Genomic DNA, 17,751 nt, shown 5'->3' with positions numbered 1-17,751 from the left:
CCCTGCCAGCACCTCAGCAGCAGACACAAATCCTGCCTAAGGATTTATTAGGATAGATAGGGGCTGTTCCAACAATGGCTAGCTGACCTCTTGAGGAATTGTTAGGCAGGGGTTAAACAGGATGGCACAACTGACACTCTTGAAAGGAGGTTTTTATCCAGAATTTTTATCCAGAATGGTGAGCTCCAGGTATGCCTACAGCAGGTTCAATGATCCACCAATAAAGGCCAGGGAAAAGGTTTCCTGACCAATCTGGGATGGTGGGTGGATGCTCAGTGCTGGCAGAATGGGGCCCTCCAGCATTCAAAGATCAGCAGCCCCACTAGCCAAAGTGGGAGCTGCCTATGTGAACATGGAGACTCCAAGAGACAAGTGAAGTAAGGTCATTTTCTTTTTGAAAAATGAACAGCTGCCTGGCCAAGATCCTGGAGGGGCAACCTCTACAGACAATGCCCAATGGCCTTAGTTGTGGCCGGGCGGCCATAATGGGTCTGATGGGGGTGGTCCTTCATGTGATCCATAGACACCCGAGGGGTATATGGTGAATCTTTGGAATTCACTACTCCAGAGGATTGTGGAAGCTCAGTCATGTTCAAGAAAGAAATTGATAGGTTTCTGGAAACTAATGACATCAAGTGATAAGGAGATCATATGGGAAAGTGGCATTGAGGTAAATAATCAAAACTGAGTGGCAGAACTGGCCAGATGGGCTGAATGGCCTACTTCTGATCCTCTGTTCCTACAGCACCCTCCAGCTCCACACTCTCTCCTCAGCCTACCATGTGGTCAGCCTGCATAAATGGGGCTCAAAAGACCCATTAATTTACTACAGTTGGCCTCTGTAAGCTAGCTGTCACTTTCCCACAAACAGCCGATTTGTCGCAGAGCAGTCTATTGAAAATGCTTCGGGTGGGGGTGGGGGGGGGGGGGGGGGGGGGGGTGGGGGGTGGGGGGGAGGCGGTGGTGGTGGTGGTGCGAGCCTGGCAGCAAACAGCAGGGGGCCAGTAGCGGTTACCTGCCTCCAATCTGGATCCTGGCCCTTTAAACAATCCAGCCCTTGACCGAAACCACAAACTGGTTATGGACAGTTGCACAGATCATCTAGAGAGCTTCCTTAGTGAATTTATCTGTGAAGATTCAGTCCCTCACTTTTGCCCTTGTAAGCAGTGCTGGGTGTTTAAACCTATACAGGAGATAGTGGTGGGTTGACCACACCATTCTTCAAGAGTGCCAACATTGCATACAGAGAAATTCACCCAGGGAAACCAATGCTCATCTTTATTCTTTATTGTGGATATTAGTGATTAGAAATTCCTTTGCTCGGCCAGGTTACAGAACACCTCAGTAGCTCAGGAGAGGAAGAAAATCCTGACAAATATTCAGACTAAGCTGAAAGAGAGTAAAAATTGTTCATTGGACAAAATCCTCTTGTTAGGGCGGCACGGAGGCACAGTGGTTAACACTGCTGCCTCACAGGGCCTGGGACCTGGGTTCGATTCCCAGTTTGGGTAACTGTCTGTGTGGAGTTTGCACGTGTCTGCGTGGATTTCCTCTGGGTGCTCCAGTTTCCTCCCACAGTCCAAAGATGTGCGGGTTAGGTGGATTGGTCATGCTAAATTGCCCCTTAGTGTCAGGGGAATTAGCAGGGTAAATGCATGGGGTTATGGGGATAGGGCCTGGGAGGAATTGTGGTTGGTGCAGACTGAATGGACTGAATGGCCTCCTTTTACACTGTAGGATTCTATGAGTCTATGATTCTAAGAAATGTGCTCCTTTCAATAGAAATTCCTGTAAGTGACATTAACTTATTTATAAGGCTGTTGGAGCACTGTGGGTGAGTGTTCTGGAAATTTTGACAATCTGGTTGGGAACCTTCTGCTGGCTGGTTGGGTGGAAGGCTCTGTGCCTTCTGGGATGCTACTGCCCTCTGGTGGATGGTCACCTCTCTCTGTACCTCCTGGTGGCTTTTCCACTAAGTAGGGTATCACCTTCCCCTTTCTGGACCAATTTGAGAACTTGTTCTCAACGGAATAGATGACAGGAAGTACAGATTTAAATTCGCCATAAAGCTACCAGGTGAATCCATGACTTCCGAGCTGGGGATTTAGACTTCAGAGGCAGCACTCTTCTAATTTGTTCCATGTGCCTTGGAACACCATTCCCCTCAAGTGGAGTTTCAGCTACACATCTTTGTGGTTTTTCAACTGGGGAAAGAACCTTAACTCCCTATCTGCTCATCCCTTTGTCCCTATTTAATGTCAGAAAGAAGGCTTCTGCTAGCCATACTTAAGCAAGTCCTTAACCTTTTCTTTTCCTGGTTTAAATAGCCTGCCTATCTTCCGGCTCTTCAACTATGTGGGGCATCTCCCTTGCTATCTCTTTCCCTGCTCTTGGACATCAGTGGTCCCAATTTAATTCTGGGACATTCTGTGAATCTATTACAGGATGTAGTGACTTTTCCAGGATCTCTTTTAACTTTACTGCCCTGGCTTCAGCCTTGGTATACTGGACCTTCCCCAGATTTCTGCTCTCCTGCAGATTCCTGCTGACTGACGTTGGCATCTGTTCTTTTGCTGGACAACACAATGCTGCCAGCCAAATAGCTTCCAAAGAGGAAATCAATTCCTGCTACTGGTAACCCAGGGATAATTCCTACTGTGACAGGGCCTAAAAAAAGTCACACTCTAGGTAATGGATGGTAGAAGCACAGATCCTCCTCCTACACCACTGATTAGGGCTTTGGCTTTCAGGGAGAAATCAGGGGGTAGTTTAAATTTCTTAGAATCATAGACTCATAGAATCCCTGCAGTGCAGAAGGAGGCCATTCGGCCCATTGAGTCTGCACCGACCACTATCCCACCCAGGCCCTATCCTCATAACCCCATGCATTTACCCTAGCCAGTCCTCCTAACACTAAGGGGTAATTTAGCATGGCCAATCGACCTAACCCGCACATCTTTGGACTGTGGGAGGAAACCGGAGCACCGGGAGGAAACCCACGCAGACACGGGGAGAATGTGCAAACTCCAACACTAAGGATTGAGTCATCCGTATGTCCTGGAGCTGTAAAATGGACTTGCTCACACTTTGGGATGGGTGTGGGGACACTTCCTGAAATGACAAAACTCCAGAAGCCCTCGAGGAGTTTATCTAGCTCAGTCACACATGCTGCCATACCCTCCAATGGGTATTTTTCTCTGCTGCACCACCCATCAGAGCTCATATGGACCACTATTAGACCAATGCTCTTTCCTCTCAATCTCCTGCACCCAGGTCTGGAATGGCCTATTTTATTGCAATAAGGAAAACCAGTGAGATTTACAATAGGTTCATCAGACATGTACCTGTTGGGGGGATTCCTCTAGGGGCAGAAAGATCAGTATAGTCCCTGAGGGAGCGAGGCATGGCCAGGCAATGCTCTGGTAAAGCCCAGTGGCACAGGTTGGCCAGCTGGGGATGACCGGGAAGTGGGGGAAAGCCACAGATAGTTCCGTGGTGTGGGGGAAGTGGGGGGGGGGGGGGGGGTGGTGAGATTAATATTTATTTCTGTGATAGGAGCACCCTTTAAAAAGGGCGTCCCGATCTCAGTGGAGCAGGCTCCGGGCTCTAGGAGTCCCCGCCTACCAGAGTGACAACACAAACCGTGTTCACTTTTTTTTTGCAGTGAAAGGGATCTGGAGAGAAAACTGGCTAGTGAAACATGAGAGTTCAACACCAGTTTCCTCACCACTCTGAAACTCGGCCCAATTCTCGTAAGATTTTGCCCCATATAACTAGTGTCAGAAATGATCCTGGATAGATTTGAAAATGGGGAGATGGATCTTGTAATCAATAGGACAGATGACAGGAAGCAAATAGAACTTGATAGAATGCTGCAATGAAGAGACAGATTTTACCCAAGTCTCTGCAATAGCAGGGTAGAAATAGAACGAAGACAGATAAAGTTTAAGGCTGAAAGAAGAGCATTTTGATAGAACATTGAAGAATATTGAAGAAGACCCTTAGATGAGTTGGCAGCTGTAGTGGTTATAGTGTTCAGGTCAAAAGCAGGTACTATTCTTAGCCAAAGGTGATGGCTTCAGTTTCATTAACATTAAAGGAAAACACAACTTCTACAGCTCTTAATATCAGGCTAAGAAAAGCAACATGAATGCAATCACAGTTTGAATCAGAGTGCACAGTGGGAGCCTTTGGTGTAACGTGCCTGCTTGCTTATGGTGATGGCACCAGTGGACAGCATTGAAATGTTAAAGAAGAGGCAACCAATGATGAATCTCCTGAAGGAAGAAAAATGTAACCCATGAAGATATTCATCAAAATGGAGAATGTAGATGCAGGAGTCAGACATTTTCCTGATCAGATTTGGAACTATCGATATGCTCAAATCAAGAGTTCCAAGTCTGGCTCTAAGCTGTGCCTAATTTACGTTGCATGGATGAGCTGCTTGTGCCTGGTGGTGCCTCCACAGACAGCTTAGGAATAATGGCCAGGTATGTGGATCACAACATTCATGAGCATATTGTCCTGATGTGACCTTATAGCTGCAGACCGCCAGTAAAAAAGGTAGAATTTATTGAAACAATTAACTGATTTTGCAGCAGTGCTCCTCCCAGCTCTGCTCTGTTGCCAAAGGCAGTCACTGACCCCAGTTGACTCCCAACCTGATTGCCCTCATTCGACCCAATTGCTTCTCCCCACATTGCTAGAAACTATCTGAGAGCCACATAATGCAGCAAGCTGCAATTTAAACTCTCTTGGCTGGCAAGCAGTCTGGGCACCCAGCACATGGATTGGCATTTAAGGAGCAGTGAGAATAGGAATAAAGAAAATAAAATATTATGCTGAAAGAAATGAAGGGAGGAAAGTTGTGTGAACCATAAACAGCGGTATGCACCTTAGTATAACATCTCATCTGAAAGATGGAGCCACCAGTGTGCGCCAGCTTCTCTTGGGGGAAGGAGTGAATATTTAGTGATGTTTTGCAATTTTGAATTCAGTTTTCCTATGTTCGAAATGTTGTGATCTTTGATGTCTTTTGAACATAACTGGAATCCACTTGTTGAAATGCTGAATGCAAATTGTCTTATGTAAATGGACAGCAAACACCTCAGACTATGGTATCCTATGTGATCATTACCATGAGGATAGCTAAAGTAAAGTTAAATGTGGTACTGCTCGCCTCACCATAATAAAATGCAAACAATACTTTTAAGATTTTCTTCTTTGAAAGGGAAATGAAGTCTGCGCTTGGTAGAGGATCAATAAAGAAAAATTATTATTTGCTAAGCTTAGTTGCTGCTGGTAATTAAGAGGCCAAGGTCATTTCTTCAGCAGTTAGCAGTAAAACTTTAATCTTTATGGTTTCAGATAAACACATTAAGCCAGGTGACTAACAGGAGTAACGGGCAATTGAAGCAGAATTTTGTTTTGGAAGCATGCTGTGTGGATGCAAGATCTATTTTTGAGTAAAAGCTTTTGAGTTTCACGATGGCTAACTTTGCCATGCAATTGGTAGCCTTGATCGTGTGCATAATCGGCATGGTTGGGACGTTATCAGCTACTATTATGCCCCACTGGAGGATCACCGCACATATTGGAGCCAATGTGGTAACCGCTATTGTCTATATGAAGGGGTTGTGGTGGGCATGTGCCATGTTCAGCACCGGCGTCTTCCAATGTGAAACCTACAACTCTGTCCTGGAACTGCCAGCAGATCTCCAAACTGCCCGTGCCATGATGGTCATCTCAGTTGCTCTCTCATTGCTTGCTATAACAATCTCTGTGGTTGGCATGAAATGCACTGTGTGCGCCAAGGATTCTCCAATAAAAGACAAGATTGCTGGCACTGGAGGTGTTCTATTTATCATAGCTGGGCTAAGTGGTTTGGTGCCAGTGGCGTGGACAATGAATGGAGTGATTCTGAATTTCCACAACCCGCTAATTCCAGGTGACCTCAAGTTTGAAATCGGTGAGTCCTTGTACCTCGGGGTCGTTGCCGCAATGCTGACCGTCATCGGAGGAGTCATTCTGTCGCTGTCATTTATAGGTAGGAGAATTGAGCCGTACAGTAGACGACCAATATCCTACCAGAATCCTGCAACCAACCGTTCAGCTCCTGCACCATCGGCTGCATCTGTTCATTCAAAAGCAGCAAAATCGGAATTCAACGCTTACAATCTAACTGGTTACGTGTAGGTTCAAATTGTGTATTGATTGGTAGTGTGCGGATCACAGTGGAATTAATTTATGGAGTAATTATAAAGATTACTCTTTAATCTTTATTAAGGATTATTTGTAATATGATGCCTCTCTTTGAGGAATTTACATAATTTAGTTGTGAAGACCTCTGCATGATAAAGATTAAAAATTCCGTGCGCCCATATAGCATACAGATGATTATGTGCTTTTTCACTAAATAACTCCGCTATCTCACTGTTTTTAAAATTGTAGAAGGTAATTTACCATGGAGCTTGAAAGTATCATTCTTCCTTCAATTCATTAGATCCTGCTTTTCCTGCAATTATTTTTACATGGAGAACTGGTGGCTAATAGCTCAGGAGTCCTGATTAACTGAGAAACATCCTTAGTGTAAGTGAAAAGTTAGTCTTGGATTGAATTTCATTTCATTTTTCAAGTAAAAACAATGGCTTTTAGATTTACCTTTATGGGGGTGGGGAGGTGGTGCTTAGAGGATTCTGACAGGGTCAAAAGCAGGTCCCACTTCCCAAGGTGAAGCTTGGCTGCCAACTTCTGCAATCTAACTGGAGAAGGTCAATTATGAAGCTGTCTCCATTAGTGTCATTGAATTAAGGATGCCAGGCGGGCTAGGTACTCATGGCCTACTGGGAGGGGCCACAGAATTGTCCTGCTTGCAGCTCCACTGGGAGAGACAGGGGCACTCTATGAAGACGTGTGAAATTTTAAAAATTATTTATGATAGCTGCCAGGCTATCACTGTGGAGGGGCAGGGATAAATAAAGGAAGCCTCATTGGCCACCAATGGCATGCAGCAGGCTAGCTAATTACAGGGACCTGCCAGTCTTTACCCAGGCTGTGGGACACGTCACTGCTGGTGGGATCCCCGAAGAATTCCCAAACTTGGCCAAAGTGGTCAATTGATTGCCATTAAGTGACTAGCTGCTGCTGCCAACTGGTAGCCACTTCCATTGTGGCAAAAATCAGCCGAAAACAGAAACACATTAGTTGCCTGACACAATGTGCTATTCTACAAATTCTCACCCCTCTCACCACCTCCAAAGCTGCCACTGTGTGGTTACTAAAACCCTACCCATGCCTGTCTAATCAACATATGTAAAATGTTTGCATGTAGCATTGAGAACTAACATCTCATCACTGAGCCAAGAGCAGAAGTCAATGACTTCCACATCCCTTGAAGGCAGTGGGCAATGCTCGATCTAGCCTGCAAAGGGCAAGGAAGATATGGTCAACTGCTCCATGTAGAAGATGAGGATAGTTCTGTGATTATGGCCATGAGTCTCGGGCCATGGAACACATTTATCTATTTGCTAACTTCTGTTGTTGGAGACAGTTCATTGCTCCACTCAACAGTTTAAGGCCACTTGTATTATAATTTTTTTTTACCATCATATGAAAGTATCAATTTAATTAACGAAAGCAGTTTTAAGTAGGCAGTTGATAAAGGCAGTTGCTAAAATATTAGTTGTTTACAGCAATCTCCTAAATCCGGTAGAAGATATTTCATGACAATTTTGAAATACTTTTTTTTCAAATGTCTTCATGAGATAGGATTTGCTTATTTTTGGAAGGAACCAAGATTAAAAGAAAACCTATTTGACCCATTAAAGCTAATCATTCTAGTTTAATAAAGTTCCCTTTCTAGCCAGCAGCTTCATTTTGAATGTCCTCAATGGAATATCTTCTCCTACCTGATGGAGGAGATTGCTGTAAATAACTAACATTTCAGCAACTGTCTTTATCAACTGCCTATTTAAACATGCTCTTGCTAAATTAAATTGATACTCCCTGTTGCCAAGTTCTTGGCTGAATTTTAATGCACAACATTTACCCTGTTTGTTTAACATTCCAATGTTATATACACTATTTTCATCCATGAAGTTTAATGTATTATACACTCTGCTTCACTTCTGAAGTCCTGGAAGTGTTGTCAAATGCTGGAAGCCAATGTAACAGTTCCCTACTAGATTTTCCTACCCTACCTACCCAAGTTACCCAGTGCTACCTGTCCCAGAACCAAATGCTACAGTTTGGTTAATTTCAAATAATGCTTTGATTATGTTTTCAAAATTCAAGCATCTAATGATCTTACAATCTGTGACAACCAAAATCCCACCTTAATTAATCTGCGTAGATAGATATTTCAACAAAGGTATCCTCATGGGAATTCTTAAAGTGCTTTGTATAGTTTACAATCAAAAATAGACTCATATTGTGACAATATTACTCATCTTTTAAATTACATAATATCAGAATGCCGTAATGGAACATTAAGTTTTTGAATTCACTACTTACGATATTCTTTGTATACTGTTCAATAAAATGATTTCTTATTTGAAAGCAGTCCAGTCAAGCAATTTTATGTATAACTGTTGTATTTTATCACAATATTAAACAGTACTCAGGTAACAAAAGTGGCATTGGAGAAATAGTGTGTGATTGAACTGCTTGTACAATCGTAAGTCACACAGGCCATCAGGTTCAATCCTTGCTCTGTAGGTTTAGCCGGTCTCAGCCAGGGTGACAATATGGAAAATTTATCTGAGAAAAACTCAGCTGGACTCATGTCCATGATTGGCATCCAATTTTTCTCTTTTATGAAACAGCATCTGTGCGCGTACAGGGGGAAGACAGGTGACGCTGTTACACTTGTATAGTCTGGCAATGTTTATTGCTTAGAATCACACGTGAGAAATAGTCATCTGGGTGAAATATTGGAGAGTCCTTGTTTAATTGAAATTTGCATGCCAGCCTAAAATCTTCATTGAAGGGCAGATAGTAATTGATATATGTTTTTATTTTAAAACTAAGAAGTTGATTAAACTTATAAATTTAAGTATTGAAGCAACAATGTGTCCATAGATTGGAATGAAACATCATAAATCATTCAATCTTTATGTGATCTGTGGTGATGAAAAGGCAAGCATTAATCTTCCCGGGGCATCCATTATGTTACTTATATTCTACATTGAGAGACTGGACCCACTTTGTTCACTGGAATTTCCATGTCACAGTGATATGAGTTGACTACTCAATCAGTAACATCTTGCTATAACCCAATTGCCTTCAGTTCAATCCACTACAATATATCAGAAAAAAACAGCATGTTATGGCTCAATCTAATTTAGACATTATGTGGTTCTTATACATCAAAAAAGTACTTTAATACTGTCTCTGTAAACTACAATCCAGCAGCAGATATGGAATCCTCACCTTACCAAGAGAGTGCCATCTCCAAACTCCAGGGTTCTGGAGCTCAGAGGTTGACATGTCCTCTGTTTAGTGGGGTAGTTCTAGAAAAGTAGAATTGTCAAGTAGAATTAAAATAACTTTTACCAAGTATCATGGGGGAGGCTGCGATGTAGTGGTATTGTCAATAAACTAGTAATCCAGAGTCCCAGCAAGACCTGAGAACCCAGGCTCGAATCCCACAATGGCTGATGGCGAAATTTAAATTCCATTTTTAAAAAATTCTGGAAAGCATTGTCGTAAAAAAAGATCTGGTTCACCAATATCCTTGACGGAAAGAAACCTGCTATCCTTACCTGGCCTGGCTAACATGTGGCTCCAGATCCACAGTAATGTGATTGGCTCTCAAATGCCCTCTGAAATGGAGGCTAGTTAGGGATGGACAAGAAATGCTGGCCCAGCCAGCGATGCCCACATCCCGCAAATTAATTTTTAAAATTGTGCACATGAATATTTTTTAAACACCTGCTGACAACAAATCCCACACTGAATACTTACGATCAATTCCTTCGGGAAACATAAGAACATTAGCAATAGGAACAGGAAAAGACCTTACCTGTTCCATCATTTGAGACGATTGTGGCTGATCTTTGGCTTCAACTCCACTTTTCTGCCTGCTCTATGTTCCTTTGTTCCCTAAACATTTGTTCCAAACATCTGTCCTTCCCAGCCTTGAATACATTCACCGATGAAGCATCCACGCTCCTCTGGGTAGAGAATTCCAAAACATATTGCAACCCTTAGAGTGAAGAAATTTCTTCCCATCTCAGTTGCAAATGATCAGCCCCTGAGCCAGAGATTGTGTCCCCATATTCTAGATTCCCCAGTCAGGGAAACAACCTTATGGTGTCTATGCTGTCATGCCCCTTCAGAATCTTGTAACTTTCAATGAGATCACTTTTTACTCTTTTCAACGCCAAAGAATATAAAGTCAATTTACTCAGCCCCTCAACATCTGACAATCCACTCATCCCAGCAACTAATCTAGTGACCTTTTGCTGCGCTGCCAAAACAAGGAAACAAAACAGTATCTGGATGAGTCCATGACTATCATCTTCAAAACTTCTCAGTGCAAAATCACCAATGGGTTACCCCAATTTATTCTGAGTTCTAAACTAGTTATCATAAAATATGATTTGAAATATTGAAAATCATAATGTTCCTTTTTCTAGGCAAAAGCAAAGAAACTTCAAGCTATTAACTCAGGAACATTTTAAAGTGGACAAAAAACATTTCCTCTTAAAACTATGGAATATCCGATTGTTGCTGTTAGTTTGATTATCAGGTTGTGTTGTAATGTGTAACCAATGTGCTTTGTAATTTTTACATTTTTCACGTTCTAACACTTTTGTTAAGAGAATAACATTATTAAAAATGTAAACAGTGAGAATGAGCAATTGTGATCAACAATATTTTACTGATTGCAATAAAATATTCAAACCGTTTTTTATGTGTTACATTTGGGTTATTTGTACGCGTATCAGAGGTGACTTAAATTGAAGTTGATGCAGGTTCACTGAATCTGCTTCTCTTTCCAGTGCTGATAGATCCGGGATAGGTTTCCAGGCAGCCCACCCTACATTGAATCATGGACTGGATTCTTGTGCTGTTTCCTTCAGTCGGATAGACTCCGGGTTGGAGTTCCCGAGACATTTATTGTGAGTGGATGAATTAATTAAATCTACAGGGCTGCCAACCATAGTCAGGTATGCTGCCACTACCATCAGCCATATCGACGAACCTAAATCAAACAGATTATGGGTAACTTGGCCTCACCCAAATTATGAGAGAGTGACCTTATCCAGATTACCTCACTCATATGCTGCTATTACTTGTAATCATGTAGCAGTTATCTAAATCATTACAGCGATTAGCTGTCGGGATGACTCATCATTTGGCACTGAATTTTAAGATTGACTTTGTGCTCAATGAGCTCAATGCCTGTATGCAACACTTAGCACATTGGGATCTTAAGAGTGCTGAAGACCCATTCAGCTTCAGAATATATATAAACTGGGGGTCCCTTGTAGAAACACTTGAAGTGTTTCTAATTTTCAGATGCAAATGGACAAAGTGTCTGCTGCACCTGCTTTGTCCATTGGTGCTGAGATATCCCTCTTAAAATGTAGTTGTTCAGTGTGGCTAGTATTTTAGTGCATGGTCCCTTTAACATTTTCCATGCTATATTACTGGAGTAGATCCTGTAGGCTGCTTTGTGGCCATGAGCCTGTATAACAGGCCAGGGGGAGGGGGTACCTGGGTAAGAACTTCTTTTGGAAGTTGGTACAGAATTGATGAGCTGAATGGACTCCTTCTACATCGTAGGGATTCTATGGTCCTCTGGTTCTTCTGTGGTTCACTAGCTGATGCCTATTCCAGTTGGACATGAGTGAAGCTTGTATACTCTTTCTCCTATTTATAATGTTCATGAGTCCAGTGAAAGCTGCAAGTTCTGAACATCTGATGTCTGTTTTCCACAATAACTGTGATGAAAATGTCACATCTTGCAAACATGCTGGCTGTCACTTGCCTGATGTACATGCAGGGAAGAATGCCGCATGTGGCAGAGGTGTCCCGGGCTGGCCTGGATGGATGTGACAGCTTATTGCTAACCTTTATATCCACAGGATGAGAGTGCAGATCAAGGAACAACAGAGGGCAGGACATTTGTGAACTGGAGATTTCAAAGACAGCAAACCTGTGAAAGGTATATGAACTGAACCACCAAGTCTGGAATTCTCCAGCCGTTCATGCCCTGCCGCAGCTGCCAATGCGAACAGATAATTTAGCACTCAGCCAAATCTCCGTTCACTGCAGCAGAACTGGGGAATCCCAGTTGAAGAATCCAGCCCCAAGTCTACACTTTATGGAGGATCAATAAAGAAAAATTCTTATTTGCTAAGCTTCGTTGCTGCGGGTAGTTAAGAAGCCAAGGTTACTTCTTCAGCAGTTTCAATAAAACTTTAATTTTTATGGTTTCAGATAAACACACGAAGCCAGGTGACTAACAGAAGTAGCAGGCATTTGAAGCAGAATTTTGTGTTGGAAGCATGCTGTGTGGATGCAAGATCTATTTTTGAGTAAAAGCTTTTGAGTTTCACGATGGCTAACTTTGCCATGCAATTGGTAGCCTTGATCGTGTGCATAATCGGCATGGTTGGGACGTTATCAGCTACTATTATGCCCCACTGGAGGATCACCGCACACATTGGAGCCAATGTGGTAACCGCTATTGTCTATATGAAAGGGTTGTGGTGGGCATGTGCCATGTTCAGCACCGGCATCTTCCAATGTGATACTTACAACTCTGTCCTGGAACTGCCAGCAGATCTCCAAACTGCCCGTGCCATGATGGTCATCTCAGTTGCTCTCTCATTGCTTGCTATAACAATCTCCGTGGTTGGCATGAAATGCACTGTGTGCGCCAAGGATTCTCCAATAAAAGACAAGATTGCTGGCACTGGAGGTGTTCTATTTATCATAGCTGGGCTAAGTGGTTTGGTGCCAGTGGCGTGGACAATGAATGGAGTGATTCTGAATTTCCACGACCCACTAATTCCAGATGACCTCAAGTTTGAAATCGGTGAGTCCTTGTACCTCGGGGTCGTTGCCGCAATTCTGACCGTCATCGGAGGAGTCATTCTGTCGCTGTCATTTATAGGTAGGAGAATTGAGCCGTACGGTAGACGACCAATATCCTACCAGAATCCTGCAACCAACCGTTCAGCTCCTGCACCATCGGCTGCATCTGTTCATTCAAAAGCAGCAAAATCGGAATTCAACGCTTACAATCTAACTGGTTATGTGTAGGTTCACATTGTGTATTGATTGGTCGGGTGTGAATCACAGTGAAATTAATTTATGGAGTAATTATAAAGATTAAGAATTCCATCTGCCTGTATAATAGCATACAGATGATTATGTGCTTTTCCCCTAAATAACTCAGCTATCTCACTGTTTTTAAAATTGTAGAAGGTAATTTACCAGGACTGCAGTATAACAGGTTAGTTAGAATGGAGCTTAAAAGTATCATTAGTCCTTCAATTCATAAGATCCTGCTTTTCCTGCAATTATTCTTACATGGAGAACTCAAGAGGCCTGATCAGCTTAAAAAATATCTTTAGTGTAAGTGAGAAGTTAGCCTTGGATTGAATTTCATTTCATTTTTCCAAGGGAAAACAATGGACTTGAGATCTTTCTTTTATTGGGGCGGTGGGGGGGGGGGGGGGGCTACGGGGGGTGTAGCGGGTGGCTGTTGTTTAAGTGGGGTTTATTGGACAGAACCTACTGCCTTTAAAGATTTTCTGATGGGTTCAAAGACAGGTCCGAACCCCACTAGTGATGCCTGGCTGCACAATTTGACCAGAGGTGGCCAATTATGAGGCTGCCTCCAGGGGCAACCTCGAATTAAGGATGCCAGGTGGGCCGTGTGCAGATGGCACACTGGGAGGGCTCACAGAGCTATCTTGCTGGCAGCTCCACTGAGAGAGACAGAGGCACACAATGAAGACGTGTGAAGTTTTAAAAATGATTTGTGGCCACAGCTGCCAGGTCATCATTGTGGATATGGGAAGGAATAAATAAAGGAGGCCTCAGTGGCCACCAGTGGCCTGCTGCTAGAAGCCTGTTTCAAAGGATCAGCTGTGTTTTCCCATGATGTGGGACCCATCACGGCTGGTGGGATCCCTGAAGAATTCCCAAAGTGATCAGTAATTGCCACTGAATGACTACCTGCTGCTGCCAGCTAGTAGTCACTTCCATTCTGGTAAAATCAGCCGAATACAGGAACACATTAGCTGGCTGACACAATGTGCTATTCTGCAAATTCTCACTCACTTGAAAGCCACACATTATATCTATTCCACAGCACAAGACAATGGGCTGGAGTTTCCAGCCCATCTTCCGGTTCCACTGAAGGCGACCCCTTGCAGTGGGTTCCCTGGCGCCAGGATGGGTGAGCCACTCAGAAAGCCTTTGGCGGGACCAGAAGATCCCAATGGTGTGCCACCACCACCACTGCTGCGGAAAATCCCACCCAATGTGTGCATATAGCATTAAGAACCAGCATTTAATCACTGAACCAACAGCAGAAGTCAATGGCTTCCACCTCTCTCTAAGGCGGTGGTCAGTGCTGAACCCAGTCTGCACGAGGCAAGGAAGGTATGGTCACCTGCTCCACATGGAAGAAGTGGGTAGTCCCGTGATTATGGCCATGAGTCCAGGCCACGGAACACATCATATTAACTCGCTAAGGGGGAGGCATATTATTTTTCCACTCAACAACTTCAGACCACTCATAGACAGCTCATTATAAGCTTTTCTACCATATGCAAGTTGTATTACCTGATAATTTAAAAATATTTGTTTTTCCAAAAGTCTTCATGCGATAGAGTTTGGTTATTTTTTTGGAAAAAACATATCAAAATACAGGATTAAAAAAAAACATTTAACCCATTGAAAGTTACTGTTCTAGATTACTAAAGCTCCTTTTCTAGCTAGCAGCTTCATGTTGAATATCCTCCACGAATTTTCTTTCCCTAGCTGATTTCGGAGATTGCTGTAAACAAGTAACATTTCAGCAAAAACATTTATCCACTGTCCATTTAAACCTGCTCTTGTTAAATTAAATTCATACTCTTGGTTGTAAACCTCCTGGTTGAATTTAAATATAGAAAGTTTACTCTGTATGTTGTTTAATATTCTATATTATATACACCAGTGTCATCCATATAGTTTGATGTATTATACACCCAACATCACTTCTGAAGTCTTGGAAATGTTGTCAAATGCTAGGAGCCAGTATAACAGCTCCCTACTAGATTTTCCTTGCCCTACCTACCCACGTTACCCAGTGCTGCCTGTCCCAGAACCAAATGCTATAGCTTGGTTAATTTCAATTCATGATTTGATCATGTCTTCTCAATTCAAGCATCTAATGACCTTACAACCTGGAAAACCGATATCCCACCTTAATTAATCTGTGTAAGTGGAAATTCAACAAAAATAGATGAATGGAAATTCTTAAAGTGCTTTGTATAGTTTGTAATCAAAATAGACTCATTATAATAATACACAGCAATCGATAATCTTTTCTGTTATGTAACATCTGAATGTAAAAACAGAAAATCAAGTTTCTTGAAATGACTACCTATGATATTATCTGTACATTGATGTAGGTGTTTGTTAAAATAGTCTAATTGGAGAGCAATCAAGCAATTTTATGTATAGTTTCTATATCTTAGCACAATATTAAACATTACTCAGATAATAAAAGTGGCATTGGAGAAATGGTTCAGTGTGTGATTGAACTGCATGTACAATAGTAAGTCACACAGGCCATCAGGTTCAATCCTTGCTCTGTAGGTTTAGCCAGTCTCAGCCAGGGTGACAATATGGAAAATGTAGCTGAGAAAAACTCAGCTGGACTCATGTTCATGATTGGCATCCAATTTTTCTCTTTTATGAAACAGCATCTGTGCTCATACAGGGGGAAGAAGGTGAGGCTGTTACAATTGTACCATCTGGCAATGCTTATTGTTTAGAATCACAAGTGAGAAATAGTCACTTGGGTGAAATATTGGGGAGTCCTTGTGTTATTGAGATTTGCAGGCCAGCCTGAAAGTTTTATTGGAGAGCATTAATACTTGATATATATTTTTGTATTAAATATTTACCAATATTTCGCCCACGGCATGACGCTACAGTGTTGCCATTTTCAGCACCTCCACAAAGGCATGAACCTGGCTCCTTCACCTCTGAGGGGGATATGAGAGGTGAGCATTCAGGCAGCCATTTCTCCTGTCCAACACTTACCAGAGCGAATGCTGGGAACATAGAGAAGTGCAGCTCAGGGCTGGGGGTGCAGATTACTCTCACCATACTGGGCATGGGGAAATGGGTGGGTCAGATGCCATGAGAAAATGGAGGCGCAGCGCTATTCACCCTGGTGGTTTACAGGGGATATAATATGGAGAAAGGCTGCTGTGTCAGATGGGGTGTTGGGAGAGAAAGCAGATATTCACTCAGTGAATGGGCGGACGTCACAGAGGTATGGAGGGTTGCGGGTCAGGGCTGTGATAGATCTCCTCAGTACTCACTGTGGTGTTCTCACTCTTTCAGTGCATGGTCCAGGAGAACCATGGAGACCGTGGAGTTGGCCCTTCTGCTAATCGCGATTGACCAGCCGCAGAGACAAAGACATGGTGCCACACATGCCCAGGACCAGGGGCCTGCAGCTGCCCAGGGCGCAGGAGCACAGGATCCACCTTGGAGACAGTGCCAGCCTAGATTCTTCTGACGAAGGTGCTCATACCTTCAGATATCCGCACCTCAGTGCCGGAGAAGGCTGCCTCTGTTCCGGGGACAGTGGACCACCTCTGCCACATACTGCATGAGCTGGCACCCCATGGAGCTGGAGGACACCCAATGTCTGTGTCACTTAAAGTTTCAGCTGCACTAAATGTTTTCACCAGACACTCCCTCCAAGGCAGCACAGGGATCATCTGTGGCATCTCCCAGTCCACCACTCACAAATGTAACAGGAAGGTTCCAGTTGCCTTGTATGCTGGGGAGACCCTTATAACACCTCGTTTTGGGAACAAGCGGGAATAGCCCATATTAAGCCTTCCCTCCCATGGGTGCCAGGTAAAACAAAGGTGTGGTACCAGCAATGGAACGCATGTCCTGCGCCAAGCTCTCCGCTGCACACACCACCCTCACAGGGTTGGCCTCATTGTACTGCAGTGAAAGCACCATCTCCTCGGATAGAAAGCTATGGGACCAGTAGGCCTTGCACTCTAATGAAAGATACTGTCATGTCTTCCTGATGCTCATGACTCTATCTTTGCATTCCATGAGTTCTGGGGAGACCAGGACCAGAGGCACGTCATCGGCCTGAGGTTCAGCAGAGTCCTCGCCTCCAGCATCCCTCCGAGTGCTGATTCCCTGGGACGTCCCTGCCTCCAGCAGCTATGGATCACAGCTGTGAGGTATTCACCAGTGAGTGGCCCAGAAACCTGCCTACTTACTGATCCTACCGAGGTGTGAGTATCTGCACTGGTGCTGGATGCAGGTGAAAGCTCTCACGCCTTTTCCATGGTGGGATGGGAAAGTTCCCTCAGAGCTGCTCAAGTCTGATGAGTCCAGGGGGCATGAGGATGGTCTGGTCTGTTCTGCTACTTTGCCTGCAGGAGAAGGGAGATGAACTTAGTGCCATACAGGGGAAAAATAAGAGGACATTGAGTTGGGGAATTTCAGCATGTCTTGAGGATTCTCACATTTGTCTGC

At 43.5% G+C, this 17,751-nt stretch overlaps 2 protein-coding genes across 2 annotated transcripts; both read left to right on the top strand.

Moving 5' to 3' along the window:
- Positions 1 to 5,487: 5,487 nt before the first annotated feature.
- Positions 5,488 to 6,195, top strand: LOC144492359 (claudin-2-like). Its single transcript, XM_078210357.1, has one exon. It carries the CDS (start codon positions 5,488 to 5,490, stop codon positions 6,193 to 6,195), a length of 708 nt encoding a protein of 235 aa, XP_078066483.1.
- Positions 6,196 to 12,567: 6,372 nt separating this feature from the next.
- LOC144492358 (claudin-2-like) lies at positions 12,568 to 13,275 on the top strand. The gene has a single exon (XM_078210355.1). The coding sequence runs from the start codon at positions 12,568 to 12,570 to the stop codon at positions 13,273 to 13,275; it is 708 nt and encodes a 235-aa protein (XP_078066481.1).
- Positions 13,276 to 17,751: the final 4,476 nt, after the last annotated feature.

Source organism: Mustelus asterias, chromosome 4 (genome assembly GCF_964213995.1).
Source record: "Mustelus asterias chromosome 4, sMusAst1.hap1.1, whole genome shotgun sequence".
NCBI lineage: Eukaryota > Metazoa > Chordata > Chondrichthyes > Carcharhiniformes > Triakidae > Mustelus > Mustelus asterias.
The sequence above is the reverse complement of the archived record's forward strand: the minus strand, read 5'-3'. Positions and strand labels throughout refer to the sequence as shown.

Excerpts from the sequence above, each read along its gene's own strand:
- LOC144492358 (XM_078210355.1), top strand. The coding sequence starts at position 12,568 with ATGGCTAACTTTGCCATGCAATTGGTAGCCTTGATCGTGTGCATAATC.
- LOC144492359 (XM_078210357.1), top strand. The coding sequence starts at position 5,488 with ATGGCTAACTTTGCCATGCAATTGGTAGCCTTGATCGTGTGCATAATC.